Source organism: Canis lupus, chromosome X (assembly GCF_048164855.1).
Source record: "Canis lupus baileyi chromosome X, mCanLup2.hap1, whole genome shotgun sequence".
Lineage (NCBI taxonomy): Eukaryota > Metazoa > Chordata > Mammalia > Carnivora > Canidae > Canis > Canis lupus.
Window position 1 is genome coordinate 109,500,691 of NC_132876.1, and position 15,724 is coordinate 109,516,414.

The 15,724-nt window shown below is 40.7% G+C and overlaps 1 protein-coding gene across 16 annotated transcripts in view; it reads left to right on the top strand.

Annotated features, from left to right (window-relative positions):
• Positions 1–15,724, top strand: part of SH3KBP1 (SH3 domain containing kinase binding protein 1) — a 339,164-nt gene that overhangs the window by 204,345 nt on the left and 119,095 nt on the right. The window contains exon 1 of one of the 16 annotated variants that reach the window (XM_072817115.1): positions 9,736–9,878. The exons of 14 other annotated variants lie outside the window; for them this stretch is intronic. In XM_072817115.1, the coding sequence (XP_072673216.1) occupies positions 9,864–9,878 (15 nt within the window). In that variant the 5' untranslated portion in view covers positions 9,736–9,863. Of the gene's footprint in view, positions 1–9,735; positions 9,879–10,321; positions 10,435–15,724 lie in introns of those variants that run through there. One more of the 16 variants, XM_072817116.1, reaches the window with a different exon arrangement.

Below are 15,724 nucleotides of genomic sequence, written 5' to 3' on the forward strand. Positions count from 1 at the left end.
TGTTTTGTTTTCCATAGCATGCAACTTTTTCTAACATAATATTTATTTCTTTATTGTGTTTATTATTTATTTTACTCACTTATATATGCTATGTGCTTAGAACACTGGCACATAGTAGGTTAGGTGCTCAGTAAGTACAAGATGTATGAATACTATTTAAACTGTGTTAATATAGCATTCTAGAGATCGCAGACTTCTATAACATGAGGGAACTGGGTGGGATAATATAACAGTTACATAGTTGGAAAATATAGTGGTTGTATGGTTCACTGCGTTATTGTGAAGCAGAGATTTATTGTATTAGTCTTAGTGATATGACATGTTAACATCATCAGAGTAATATATATGTGTGTATGCGTGTGTGTGCATCTTGATTCATGATTTGTTTGCAGAAGGAAACCATGTGCTGCCGGCAGTCTTAACCTGCTTCTCATTGTGAAGTCTCTGGGGAAAACGTAAACTTCCCAGCTTGCTTTACTAGCTGTGGACAGATTTTTTATAGCGTATAAGAGGACTCAAAACTATCTCCACCCTCTGTTGTTGGTGCTATGGATAGTTGCATAGATTTATGGATCCATTATATTACTACACAACCAGTCATGAGAGCTGATAAGTGCGATAATGTTTTACTAGTGTACAACCTGGTTCTCGTCACTTTTGAGATGGATTTGTGTCCAGGATTTATGTTTGCGGAATGAAGTTTCCTTCAAGAATTGAGTGTGCCGTTTTGATTTTGCAGAAACACGAATTGGATCCTATGTGACAGCATTTGGTAGATAAGACCCAAGCAGGTCTTCCACTTATGCTGGGTAGTTGGCCTTCTGAGATGACTGGTTTGATAACTTGGATAAAGAAAAAAAAAGAATCTGGTAATTTTTAACAACTGCAAGCATATTATATTTTCCATTCAAGTTGAGAAGTTTTGAGATTCACTTTTCTCCATTGCTAGAAAATGCTGTGCTTGTTTTCTGCTGCTCTAATCCATATCACCCTAACCAGAGTGAGTGAACGCTGATAATTATACCAGGACAGGTACTACATAACAGCCCCCCACCCCCAACAATAGGGAAATAGTGAGTAGTCTTGCTTCTTAGTTTACTGAACTATAAGGAAGGACCCTGTTTATGAGTCCTTTTATCACTGTGGATGATTTGTTTAGCGCATTGTTTAACTGAAATGTTTACAGATGAACTCATTTGTTGTCTGGGATTTTGCTTCGTAATTCAGAAGATGGAAGAGTGAGTAGGGCATAAAGGAAATAAGATTGGTCATGAGTGTATAATAGTTGAAACTGGATGGTGCATACATGGGGGATGAGTACTCCATATATATATATATACGTATATATACATATACATATATATATATATATATATATATATATATATATATATATATATGGTAAATTTCCCTTGCTAAAAGGTTAAAGAAAAAAAGAAGAACCTTGGGAAAAAATATACCATTCAAATTAAGCCTAGAAGTAATATGTGTTATATTAAAATAATGGAAAATATAGTGTGTCTACAAATGAACCAAGTTAAATTTCATAAGATTAGAAGGGCATGGTACCATTGTTATAGCTGATTGACCCTGACAAAATCACTTAATCTCAACTAAGCCATATGTAAAATGGGAATACTCTATATACCTATCCTCTTAGGACTTAAAAAATGTTATATAACAGAAAATACTTTGAAATTATAAATGTAACTCATTTCAACTAGTATTTATTGAGTACTCACTATATTTTCAGCACTGGGGACATAGTGGTAAACAAGACCAGGTCACTGCCCTCCGGGAGCTGCTGAAAAGTAAACAAGCAATAATAATACAGTGCAGAGAATGCCATAGGTTGAGATCAGGTTGAGAACACAGTGCCGAGCTGTGTTCTTGGGCATGGCAGGAAGTGATGAGTTGTGAGGCAGTCTGGAGAATGAGTGTTCATGTACGAGTGTACCTTCTTCCTACAGGAAGTAATGTTTAGACTTACTGTAGGAAGTAATGTTTTTAGGCCTACAGGAAGTGATGTTTAGGTTGAGAACCATGGCGTCCAATAGACATTCATCAAGCCAAGGAGTATAGAGTTATCAAGGTGAGAAGAACAATATGTATTAATGCCTTGAAGGGAAATTAAAATAGCACAGAGTATGTGTCGAGGCTTCAGCAGGAAGTTGGGAAAGATGAGAGCAGAGAAGGAGCAGAGCCCAGATCAGGAAGGGCCTGGTGACTTGTTAGGAAGTCTGAACTTGATCTTAAAGACAGTGAGGAGCTATCAATGGGCAGCTGTTTTCAGCAAGAGAGTGATAAGATCAGGTAGGTGGTTTAGAGAAAGTATTCCAATTTACAATGGGAGGAATGGATTACAGAAGACAGGGTGACTGAAATTGAGGAGGGAGGTTAACAGAAACTTATGTTGGCTCTCCTAATAAGCTCTCCTCCAGCCCCTGAAACCTGGGTTCTAAACCAGTTAATGAATAAGGTGAATCAGTGGATGGAGAATCAAAATAATATTTTTGCTCCTTTTTTCAGTATGGATATCCATTTCACCCAGCACTGTTTATTGAAAAGGTCATCCTTTCTGCATTGCATAGCCATTATCACCTTTGTCATAATTTAAGTGGCTGTGTATGTGTTAGTCTGTTTCTGGACTCTCTATTCTGTTGGTCTGTATTTTTCCTTGCACTTATTCTTTTTTTTATAAAAAAGATTTTACTTATTTATTCATGAGAGACACACAGAGAGAGAGAGGCAGAGACCAGGCAGAGGGAGAAGCAGGCTCCATGCAGGGAGCCCGATGTAGGATTCGATCCCGGGACTCCAGGATCACACCCTGGGTCAAAGGCAGGCGCTAAACCGCTGAGCCACCCAGGGATTCCCTCTTGCACTTACTCTATGCTACCTCATTTACTGTAGCTTTTTTTTTTTAATTTTTTATTTATTTATGATAGTCACAGAGAGAGAGAGAGAGAGAGGCAGAGACACAGGCAGAGGGAGAAGCAGGCTCCATGCACCGGGAGCCTGACATGGGATTCGATCCCGGGTCTCCAGGATCGCGCCCTGGGCCAAAGGCAGGCGCTAAACTGCTGTGCCACCCAGGGTTCCCTACTGTAGCTTTATAGTCAGTCTTGATATCTAGCAATTGAAGTTCTCACTCTTTGTTCCTCTTCAAGATTTCTTGGGCTATTTTTTAAAAGATTTTATTTATTCATGAGAGACACACACAGAGAGAGAGAGAGAGAGAGAGAGAGAGAGAGAGGCAGAGACACAGGCAGAGGGAGAAGCAGGCTCCATGCAGGGAGCCCGATGTGGGACTCGATCCCGGGACTCCAGGATCACGCCCTGAGTTGAAGGCAGGCGCTTAACTGCTGAGCCACCCAGGCGTCCCTCCTGGGCTATTCTTGACCCCTTGTATGTTCATATAAATTTTATATCATCCCCACCACCACCACCAAAAACCAACCAAACAAAAAAACCCTCTTGGGATTTTCACTGAAATTGCATTGACTCTATAGATACTTTTGTAGAGAATTGATACCTTTCCAATCCATGAACATGTTATGTTTCTCTATTTATGTAGATCTTATTTCGTTTTGTGAAAATTCCTCAAAGCTGTACACTTAAGATTTGTGCACCTTTCCCTATCTATGTTATATAGCAATGTTGTTATCGATGAAGGCAAAGTTGAAGGATATAGATGAGTGTGAGAGCCAAATGGGCCTGCTAGCTGATCCCCAGAATTAGACAGACCCACCCACCCAGTCTCAGCAATATTGAACTAAAGCAGACCCATGTGAGATAGAAGGGCCTGTGCCTTGGAGAACAGTAGAGGACAACTTCAAAGAGGAAGAAAGAGTTGAGTTGAACACGCCTAGTTTATTTTTCTGAAATTTACCTGTCAGAGAAGTCATTTCATTCTCCCAGGGAAGGTGAGTAAAGGGGCAGAGAGTTCCAGGAGTGTCCGTTTGTGTCCACAAAGTGTCTGTTTGGGCTCCCTTTTACATGGCAGGAAATATCAGAAGATAAATAGTTTTTCTAACAAACAGCTTTGAAGTGTTGTCATGGATGGTTTAGGGAAATATTTTGAAGGGAGAATGAAGAAATTTGATAGTATGTGAAAGATAAAGGAGAGGGAGGACTTGAAGATAATGACTTGGGCCACTGGCTTAAGCAGTTGGGTGGTAGTATCATTTCCTTGGTTAGAGACCAGTGAAGAAGAAAGATATTTGAGGAGGAGAGAAGTCATGGATTCAGTCTTAGATCAGCTGTTTTTTTTTTTCCCAGCTGGGATTTTTAGGTAATTGTGGGACCATCAAGGGGAGGCATCCAGCAGGCTGTTGGGTAAATAAGTCTGGTGATTGAGGGAGAACTGTAGATTTAGGTTTGGGAGACATCAGCATAGATATTGGGTTGGAAGATTATAAGCAAGAAGGCAACCCAGACAGGACCTTGTTCTCACAAATATGGCTTGATACCTCCTTGCCTCCACCTGTGGACCCATGAGGAAATTTTCCTCATCAGGCTGCATCCCTGTAACCCCAGCCTGGCCCTTTTCATAAACTCCTTCCCTTTTAATGAGTCACTCAGATGGTCACTCCGGCCAAACACTTAGGGAAAAGGATGGCAGGTGTTACACATGAGTGGGTAAATTACAGCTATTCAGGAGAATCCCCAGGACCTAACCTGACATTCCTTTATGTAGAATAATCTGGACATTTTGGCACCAGCTCATTCCATGCCCAGACTCTTTATACTGGTTGTTTCCTGGATTCCCTACAAAGAAATTCTCCAAGAAGCTCCTTTCCCATGGTCTTTCTCTCTTAATTGATTGCCATTTGTGACTTCTGATATCTCTCGCTTGCAATGATTCTGTTTTCTTTCTACATTTGCTACTGTATCTCACAACCTGACATTTTGTTTGTGACAGTCTCTTTTCAACTCTAATCATCTGGATCTCATTTGTCACCTAAATTAATGCCTTTATAATATCAACATTGTAGCTTTTACTTGTAACAGAAAGTGAGATTTAAAGTCGTATATAAATGAGCTACTAATCATTTTTTTAATCAGCCAAATTGCAGTAAGAGAAATTTTACTATTTTTGTACATAGGCAATCTTTTTATCCATTTAGTAAAAATTCATCAAGCTGTATACTTAAGTAAAATTAAAACATGTAAACATCTAAAGTGATTATCTTAGTTCCTTAAAAATGAGAGATTTAGGTCTCTAATCCTTTGAAGACTAGAAATAAGTTCTGGGGATCTTCAGGAGCTAAAGATACCTTCTTTGACTAAAGAAACACAATTTGGTCAAAACCTCGTTGTGGTTACCCGAGACCTATAGTGTTGGATGTCCCTCATTTTGGTTAAAAGGTAAGATTACGTGACATCTCTTAAGCGGTTGGAAAATCCATGGTTTTTAATAAGTGAATGGTATTAAGATGCCCACTGGTTGCCTGGGTGAATGGTTTGGGATTTTTAGACTTTGTTTTCTGTGTCATCTTTCCCCAAAGTGTCTCTGTTAAATTTTCTTAACTAGGAGAAGTAAGGACAGGGGTATTGGTAGGAAAAGGGAACCAGAAACAGTATTAGGAGATTACTCTTTGACATGTTAGATGTTGCTTACTGTTCTACATATGCTTGACATATACTTTCTAAAACACTCAGCATAGTAGTATTTTCTAGGAAATGTTTAATTGCAGCCAGATCATCACCAAGGATCGCATTCCCAGAAGGCCTTAAATGTATGTTTTTAGGAGTATAGTGGTTATTAAGCATGCAGGCCAGATTGCCTGGGTTCACATCCCACCTCTGATTTTTCCTAGGATAGACTACTTAAGCACTCATTGCTTTAGATTCCTCATCTGTAAAATTAGAATACCAACAGGACATGCTCCATATGGCTGTTGTGAGGATTAAGTAACACAAAAAATGGGTAGAAAAGTGCCTGGCATATAATCATCACTTGATTAACATTCATAGTTATTATTGCTGCCCTTCTGGTTATTAGAACAGAAGGAGTGCCTGTAAATAGCAGTGCAGTTTCCAGGATCATTTCTTTAACTTTTTATTATGGAAAATTTCAAAATCAGGGAAGTAGAATTGAGTTTTGCCATGTCTGGACAGCTGTTTGTTTGGCATCACCTCAAATATTAGCCTTTAGAAAGGAAGAAGTGCCATGATTTTGGACCTTGCCATCATATTCATATTTATAACTCCTTGAAAACCATTGTTAAACTGTAGTAGGCCCTCAATAAATATTTGTGAACTTGATCCATGAATATAATGTTTTGTCCTAATCCAATTGAAATTATGAAGGAAGACCCATTCTGTTTGGGGTCTGCTTGTGGTCTGGCCACAGATTCACTCTTTCATTTGTTTATTAATTGGCTCATTCATTCACTAACTGAAGCTTTATTGAATGCCTTTTATGGATCTGCAGTGGCAGCTCTGGAAATTTCTAGATAAATGAACTCAGGAGTGGCAGTCCCTTTGTAAAGGAGTCAGCTAGGTGGCATGTCTGGGTTCTCTATTAGCATGATACATGCATATTTGTTACCTGGCAGGGTATTTATTTGGGGTAAGACGAGTCTGGTGTAGTTAACTGGAATGGAGTTAACACCTCCTCCCCTGCATCATGCCTTGAATCAGCTGTCACATACAGGCCTCTCATTTAGTGCTTCAGATTATGTACGCGTGGGAGAAAAGTGGGTATGTATAAAAGCCATTATGATGCAGGGGAAAAGAACTAGCAGATGTACGTCCAAAGCATCAAAGAGAATAGGGGAAGGAGGAACGCCTGAGTGGCTCAGTGGTTGAGTGCCTGCCTTTGGCCCAGGGCGTGATCCTGAAGACCTGGGATGCAGTCCCACATCGGGTTCCCTGCATGGAGCCTGCTTCTCTCTCTGCCTGTATCTCTGCCTCTTTCTCTCTCTGTGTCTCTCATGAATAAATAAATAAAATCTTAAAAAAAAAAGAGAGAGAGGGAGAATAGGGGAAGGAGCTACTACCTCTCCTGGAGGCCCAGAAAGAAGAGATGGGGTGTCAGGGAGATCTTTTCAAGCAAAGTAATACTTGAGCAAAGTATGAAAAGATAAATGGGCTTTCGTGGTACTGGTAGTGTGTGCATGGATAAAGAGAGAGGATGGTTATGCAGAAGGGCTGGATTTGGCTGGAGTACAGGGGATGTGGTTGTGGTGGTGGAGGAGGAGGTGTAGGGGGTTGGAGGGGAGGTGGGCCCTCTTCCTCCAGCCACTTCACACAAGCTGTACTTCTGGGTGAGCTGGCTAGTTGGTGGAGGAGTTCCGTTGGGGAGTGGCATGATCAGATTGGCACTTTAGAGATAACTGGGGAGGTGCTGAGCAGTGTGGACTGGAGATGGGGAGGAAGTAGCTGGGAGAGTTGCCAGCCCCGGGGCTCCGTGGTTGATGACTAATTGGCCAGGCACCAGGAACTTCTAGTAGCTCTTGGAAAGGGGCAGATGGGCCCACCTCATGCACACTCTTTGAGTTGGGCCGCTGTAGCCTGGGTTGGCAGCAGAACTGACAGAAGAGCCAAGTTTCCTTTCAAAGAAAACTCTTTTGTATATTATGGAAAGCAAAAGGCCAGGACTCAGCTTTCAGCTATCTTTGTTAAAGAGATGGGCTAAGGATATAGAGATAATAAATAAATGAAGTAGGGAAGGCATTGTTAAATGCATTTCTGTGCACATGTCCATGAACGTAATCATGTATGTCTCTAAATCACACATATACGTTTATTTATGTATATGTATATGTGCAAGTCCATCCTTTATTCGGAGTTCCTTAGGTTTTACCTGATGTCCTTTCTCTGTTCCAGGATCCCATCTAGGACACCCCATTATATTACATCTCCTTAGGCCCCTCTCTTGGCTATGACATTTTCTCAGATGTGCCATGTTTTTGATAACCATGGCAATTTTGAGAAGTTTTGCAGAATGTCCTTAAATTGGCATTTGTCCGATGTTTTTCTCACACTTAGACTGAAGTGGTGGATTTGGGGCAGGAAGACCGCAGTGGGGAAGTGCCATTCTTATCATGTCCCTATCAAGGGCACATCCTCTCAGCATGACTTCTCACTGTTGATGTTGACTTTGGGCACCCGCCTGAGATTGGATTTATCAGGTTTCTTCACTGTAAAGTTGTTCTGTTTTTTCCCCCTCCTTTTCTAGATTCAACTCTTTAGAAAGAAGTCACCAAGTACACCTCACACTTAAGGAGTGGGAAGTTCCACTTACCTCCTTGAGGGAGGAGTATTTTTATATTTCATACCCTCAATTAATGGGAATTCTTCTACACAGGCAATTTGTCTATTCTCTCCATCCTAATTAGGTTTCAATAAGGTAATTTGTTATCTGCCTTCTAAATTCCAAATGTTAATTCCCTACCTCCTGCACCACCTTGCCATTCACAGCCTAGTGACATCTCCCACATTTGTATGTGTGTGTGTTTTTTTAAGATTTTATTTATTTATTCATGAGAGACAGAGACATAGGCAGAGGGAGACAGAGGCTCCATGCGGGGACCCCAGTGTGGGACTCGATCCCAGGACCCCGGAGATCCCGACATGAGCCGAAGGCAGATGCTCAACCACTGAGCCACCCAGGCACCCTCCCATATTTGTTTTCTTGGGTGATATATAAACAGACCTATCAAGCAGATTGAACATTTCTTGAGCGCTGAGATAGCATCTCATTCAAAAATCCCCTACACCATAGGCACTTACTAAATATTGAATAAATGGTTTTTAAATTAGTGCAATTTAAAAAGTAAAAAAAAATTCCCCATAGTTAAGAAGTGAAATGGGTCATCAGAGTGAGTACGCAAGAACTGTGGTAAGGTGAGGGTACTGTTGATGTGGCACTCTGCCTTGTGAAGTTGTCCTGAAATTGTGATAGTGGCTAATAGGGCACTTCCTTTGTACCAGGTACTTTTTTAAGCACTCTGCACATATAATACCTATTTAATCTTCCAGACACCCTATAGATTGGTTTGGGGCTTTTACCCCTATTTTTTAGATAAGGAAACTCAGGTGAATGGAGGTTAAATGAGTTGCTCAAAATCACACGACTGGGAAGTGAGACCCCAGGATTTTGATCTCCGACACTCTAGCTCTAGAGTTTTGAGCTCTTCACCACTGGGCTCTAAAACCATTGAAGGGATGATTGAAATGGTATCTCATTTGGGGCCCAAACAAGATTGCTATTTAAACAGTTTATTCCAATCTGTGAGGATACTACCAATGACATGGCTGGCAAGAGTTCTGCTGAGTTTTCCTAGGTCGAATGTTTCTATAAAGCCGCTGCTGTTTTTATTCCTCGTTTTTTTTTCCTTTTTTTTTTTAATGCATAATTTTTGTGTGTTACCACTAATCTCACTTCTTTAAAATACAGGTATTTTTACGATAGATATTTCACATACAAACCATATTCTAGATCTCTGTCATTCCCCATCAGATTATCTGTTGAAAGACAGTGGGCTTTTTATTTTCTATCTGATGTTTTTAAACAGAAGTGGCCGCTGGGTCCTGCCAAATAAACGCTCCTTCAGTGTGTTCCTTGTCTGAATGGTCACACCTGTGGGTCCCCGGGAGACAGCTTCATTCCTGCAGCAGGCAGGCGAGGGAGGAGGACTTCTCGCAAAGCCACCCAAGCTGTGAATCGGCCCTGGTTTCCTGAAGCGTAAACAAATGCGAGCTTTGTTCTCCCCATTGCTCATTTGGTCCCAAGTATGACTCAGGGTTAGGCTGGGTCCTTCAGGCTCTGTGCCTTTGGCTGTTGGAAGGAAGTGGGAGGGTTCCTGGGTAGTTCTGGGACCTTTTCAAACTGAAGAAAGGAGGCTGACTGCATGATGGGAGAAGAGGTATTTCTTTCTTTGCTTTTAGAGATGTAATAAGTCCCCTTAATCTTGCATCTTGTCTGCGCAGTTTTCTAACAAGCCTTGTAAAGGGTTTGCCCCAGGGGGGTTACAAGAAGTGTCTGCCGGCTGGGATCCCCTTCAGAGGGGGGCTGTGGATATGCTAAGGAAGAACCTATAGCTCTAGCTCGGAGGAGGCTTTTCTAAAGTCAAATATTGCACTGAAACTCTTTAGCTGTTTTAATCCTCCCCACCCCCCACCCCTTTGGTCAATTCGGCCATTGATTTTTACAGATGTTTTCAATTTCTCTTGTGTCTTGGGTTTTCATGTGCTCATACTGCAGAGAGTCATTTAGATGGGTAGTTTGCACAAGCAGTAACTGTTACACCATGCCACCGAGATGTTTAGCAATTACAGATGTTTGTGCAGTAAACAAATCCAGCTTGCTCTTCAGGTTAACTCAGGGGAGAAGAATATGTCCACGCAGAGTGAGCCAGCTACGGGGCATTTAACTCTTGGGAGGCATGGACATTTGGAGTTTTCCTGGTGAATGGAGAAGCTGTGAGTAGTGACTTCTGGGTGGGTGCTGGGGAACTGTTTTTTATAGAGGTAAAGATATTTGACTAATTTTGTTGGACTGAGCATTTCTATTCATTTGCTCATATATGCAGCAAAATAAAGACACTAAATTATCTGACTTTCTAAAAGTTTGCTAGTGACAGGGGGTCTTGTTTCTCTTGGTGAGTTGTTCATATTTGTCTACCTAAAAGCAGAAGTCTGTCATTTTCCAAACACAGAATAAAATTCCCTAAATAAACCACAGGGTAAGTGAGGCTCACAATGCGTCATATGTCTTCCATATTCCTGTCTCTTGTTGAAAAAACATTTAAAGGGGAGAGTTGATGAGATCTATAAAATATGTCTCTCTGTGGCTTTTTCTGTGGGCTTTAACCTATAATGTTTTCAGAATTACACGAAAAGGAAGAGAGCATAACAAAAGGGAACACATTATTTTAACACATTACTTTAAGAGTAGGGAGAACTTCTTGAAAAGTTTTTTAACGGCATCTGTTGCTTGTCTAGAAGTATGTGAGTACAGGCAGCAGCTAGCTAAAATATAAAATATACTCATCTGTGATGGATTGAGAGAATTTTCTTGTTGAAAGCTATCTTAAAAAAAAAAGAAAGCTATCTTAAATTTGCTACTTAATTATTTAATAATAATAATTATTATTATTATAATTATTATTGCCAGATATCATTGTTCTGAGTTCTAAAAAGTAGAAATGAAAATTAGATGTCTATATGTAAAATTCAGCTGGTGACTCTTTGAGAAAGTGCAAGCATGTGGATTGTAAGGTGTGACCTATGGAAAAAGGCTCAGCCATAGCCCTGGGCTCTCACAGGAGAGCCTCTGGCTCCCTCAGGCTAGGGCCTGGAGATGGCACAGGCAAGGTAGCCCCTGGGACCCTTAAAGGGTTCTTGACTTCCAAACTACTAATTTGCATTAGCGAACCCCCCCCAAAACCCTTTGCTTATTCATTTCTCAAAATGGAAATAGCCCTGTTATTTCTCTGCTTACAAGAGTTCTTTGCAATAATTATTATAATAATAAAAATGCAAAGTTAAAGAATATGAATACACTGCCCTGAATCCTATTACCTAGGAACAACCGTTATACATATATCCTTCCAGAATTTGATTAGAACAGGAATGTCCATGCAGTATGCCCGTCACTCTTCATATGATAATGAGGTCATAGTAAATGTTACCTGTTTTTAGAACTTAACATATTATGGGCCCCCTTTTTTTCCAGGCAAATACATGGTCATCCCTGTACAGGCATACCACCATTTATTGAACCGATCCTCATGTAATAACTATTTACATTGCTTCCACATTTTTCATTTTAAAAACAGCGTTCTTGTATATGCATCATTATACCTGCCCTGATTATTTTTTTCAGGCTGAGTTTTTTTTAAAGATTTTATTCATTTATTCATGAGAGACACAGAGAGGCGGAGACACAGGCAGAGGGAGAAGCAGGCTCTGTGCAAGGATCCCGATGTGGGACTTGATCCTGGGACTCCAGGATCACGCCCTGGGCTAAAGGCAGGTGCTAAACTGCTGAGCCACCCAGGGATCCCCTCAGGCTGAGTTTTTAAGAGAGGAATTAACAGGTTAAAGGCTGACTTAATTCTGGTTGGTTTTGTTTATAATGAAACTAACCCAAGTAAATGGCGAAAAATTCCAACAGAACAATAGTAAGACTTTCTCAGTCTCTCGCACCTGGCTTTAAAACTTCTCTGTGACTTCTCCATGAAAATCCCCATAAAAGCTTTCTATGTACTCCTATAGAAATGTAGAGTGTTTTTATTACAGTAAAATATATACAACACCATTTTATCCATTATTAGGTGTACGGTTCAGTGGCATTAAATATGTTCATATTAATGTACAACCATCATCACCATTCATTTCCAAAACCCAGAACTTTTTCCTCTTCTTACAATGAAACTCTGTAAACTCTGTAATCCATTAAACACTAACTTCTAATTCTCCCCTCCTCCTAGCAACCCTTCAACTTTCTGTCTCTATCAATTTGATTCTGCTGGGTACCTCTTATAAGTGGAGTCATAAAATATTTATCCTTTTGTGTCAGGCTTATTTTACCTAGCGTAATGTCTTCAGGGTTCATCTATGTCGTAGCAGGTATCAGAATTTCCTTCCTTTTTAAGGCTGAATAATATTGCACTGTATAGCTATGTCACAACTTGTTTATTCGTTCCTCCATTGATAGTCATTTAGGTTGTTTCTACCTTTTGGCTACCATGAATAATGCTAAAATGAGCCCTGGCCTACTGATACCTATGTGAGTCCTTGCTCTCAATTCTTTTGGGTATATCCCAGAAGTAGAATTACTGGATCATATGTAATTCTATTTTTAATTTTTTGTGAAACTGCCATGCTGTTTTCCACAACAGCTGCACCATTTTGCATTCCTACCAGTAATGCACGAGAATTCCAATTTCTCCACATCCTTGCCAGCACTTGTCATTCTATTTGTTTGTTCTATAATAGCCATCCTAATGGGTGTGAAGTGGTAGCTCTTTGCTGTTAGAATTGGTGTTTAATTAATGTATGTTCTTGTTGCCTAAGGGGAAAGGAAACTATTCTTCTCATCTTAGAACAATGAGTTGAGGAACAGGTCTTCAGTCTGAGAAGCCACATGAAGGAGCAGATCAGTTGCACTATCCCCAGAGATCGCAGATGGCTTGAGGGAAGGACCGAGCCCCCTGTTCCTCAGCCCCTGAAGAAAAGATGAGCAGGGAGCCCAAGTGGTTGCTTGCTTTCAGGGGTTTAATGGTGACCAGGACTGCTGCTTCTGAAGGTTTACTGAGAGTGAATTCAAAATAGTCCTTCTGGGATCCCTGGGTGGCGCAGCGGTTTGGCGCCTGCCTTTGGCCCGGGGCGCGATCTTGGAGACCCAGGATCGAATCCCATGTCGGGCTCCCGGTGCATGGAGCCTGCTTCTCCCTCTGCCTGTGTCTCTGCCTCTCTCTCTCTGTGTGACTATCGTAAATAAGTAAAAATTTAAAAAAACAAAAACAAAATAGTCCTTCTGATAAAAGCTGAATTTCTTTTTTGTGCTATTGTTAATTATAAATGATAGTACCTCATTTATCCTACATGGTAGGGAAAGCCAGTTTTATGATTTATTTTTTTTTTCTCTCCTCACCTTCTGCTCTGGAATTCCCTGGGGATAGGAAATGAAAGTCTTTCCTTTCGCACATTTGCTGGCTCATTCATTTGACTCCGTTGATATTCTTCAGTGGGGTGAACTGAAGTATCTACAAGTATTTCATGTGGCTCTCTTTTGTTCTTTACTTATATTCATAACTATTTCAGGGCAGCCCTGGTGGCTCAGTGTAAACAGCCTTCAGCCCTGGGCGTGATCCTGGGGTCCCAGGATCGAGTCCCACATCAGGCTCCCTGCATGGAGCCTGCTTCTCCCTCTGCCTCTCTGCCTCTCTCTCTCAGGAATAAATAAATAAAATCTTTAAAAAACAAAACAAAACTATTTCATAGTGTTTATAATCCTGAAGTTTGCAGATGCTTTTCACTCCTGAAAGTCAAGATTTTAAAAATTTCTGTGTGCCCATTAAAAAGATCCTGCATATGTACCTAACTTGTCTTTTTCTCGCTGATATTCTTACTACCTGTAAAATGATAGTCTAGACAACTGAATTTCAGTGGGATGGATTAAGCTGAGTGCTCTATAAAAACTGGCATCTTTTAAAAAAGATTTTATTTATTTGAAGGAGAGTGTGCAAGTGTATGAGGGGGAGAGGGTGGGAAGAATCTCAGGCAGACTCCGAACCCAGCGTGGAGCCTAGGCTCATCCCCTGGCTCTGAAATCAATAGCTGAGCCAAAACCAAGAGTTAGGTACTGGACTGTCTGATCCATTCAGATGCCTCAAAACTGGCAACTTTTTTATTTTTATTTTTTTTAAACGATTTTATTTATTTAAGAGAGAAGGAGAGAGAGAGAGAGCATGAGCAGAGGGGAGGGGAGGTGCAGAGGGAGAGGGAGAAGTAGACCCCACTGAGCAGGGAGCCTGACATGGGGCTCGATCCCAGGACTCTGGGATTACGGCCTGAGCAGAAAGCAGATGCTTAACTGACTGAGCCACCCAGGCACCTCAAAACTGGCAACTTTAAAACAAGTTGCCCAGCTTACTTTGCACAATGGTGTGACTTTTCTTCCATTTAAAGAATTTAGATCACAGGGATTGTTTTGTGCTTTTCAGTGGCATCAGAGGCCATTTAAACAGAATGAGATGATAGCCTTATTCTCAATGCAGGCTTTTAGTGGTGAGGCCAGATCCCAAATAGATGTGTGCCCATAAATGCTCTTGAAGCAAATGGAAGCATAAGCATAATAACCCCTACTTACACCTCTGTTAGAGCTTTCTCTCTCTCTCAACCTGAGCTATAAAATGAACAGTTGACAAATTAAGAGTACGCAGGAATTGCCTTAAAAGCCGCTTCTTCATCAAAAGGCCATTGTTAAGCCATTTCATAGATAGCCTGTGACTCAGAAGTCTCACCTCAATTAAACTTATGCTTGAACTTTGAGGAATAGAAGAGGTAATGTTTGGACAACTAAAGGCAGATATTTGGGGTCTCTATCATTTAGAAGCTGTATTTCTGTTTTGCTCATTTAAGATGAGGAAGTTAGAAGTGGTAAAGATGAATTTACTGCCTCATTTTCTTTTTTCTTCTTTCACTTGCTAAGCATTTTCACCCACCAGCGATTTTAATATGTTTTGCTCCATTTGTTTTGGTAGCATCTGTTCAGTCTGTTCTTTTTGTTTTGATTTCTTAGTTGGGTTTTTCATTTTCTCTCTCTACCAGAAGCAGTTTTTCTGAAAGTTCTTGAGTACCTTTTCTAGACTATTAAGAAAGTTGATACGAGAAGTAATGATGTACGTATCAAGACGTTTGATCCTGGAGTAGTCCCAACTTGCCCTCCTGGTACAGTGCTAGTACTGTCTGATTGCTGCAACGAGAGAGCTGCCCACATTACGTGTCCTGAGTGTCTAATTACAGATAGAGTTCTTTTGCTTCAAACCCCAGTATCCCCTCCACATTCAGGCATTGCTAGAAACAGAGAAAGTTGGCTGGTTCATAATTTAGAATCCTACTTTTTCCAGTGACAGGAATACAGCTATTGTTGTTTTTTGATTTGGAAGAGGCTGAAACATTACAAAGCTGGCAATTCTGTGCCTGCACATATAAGTAATCTGACTAAGCGATGCAGGTCACGCTTTCTCTTTGCAGTCTGGAG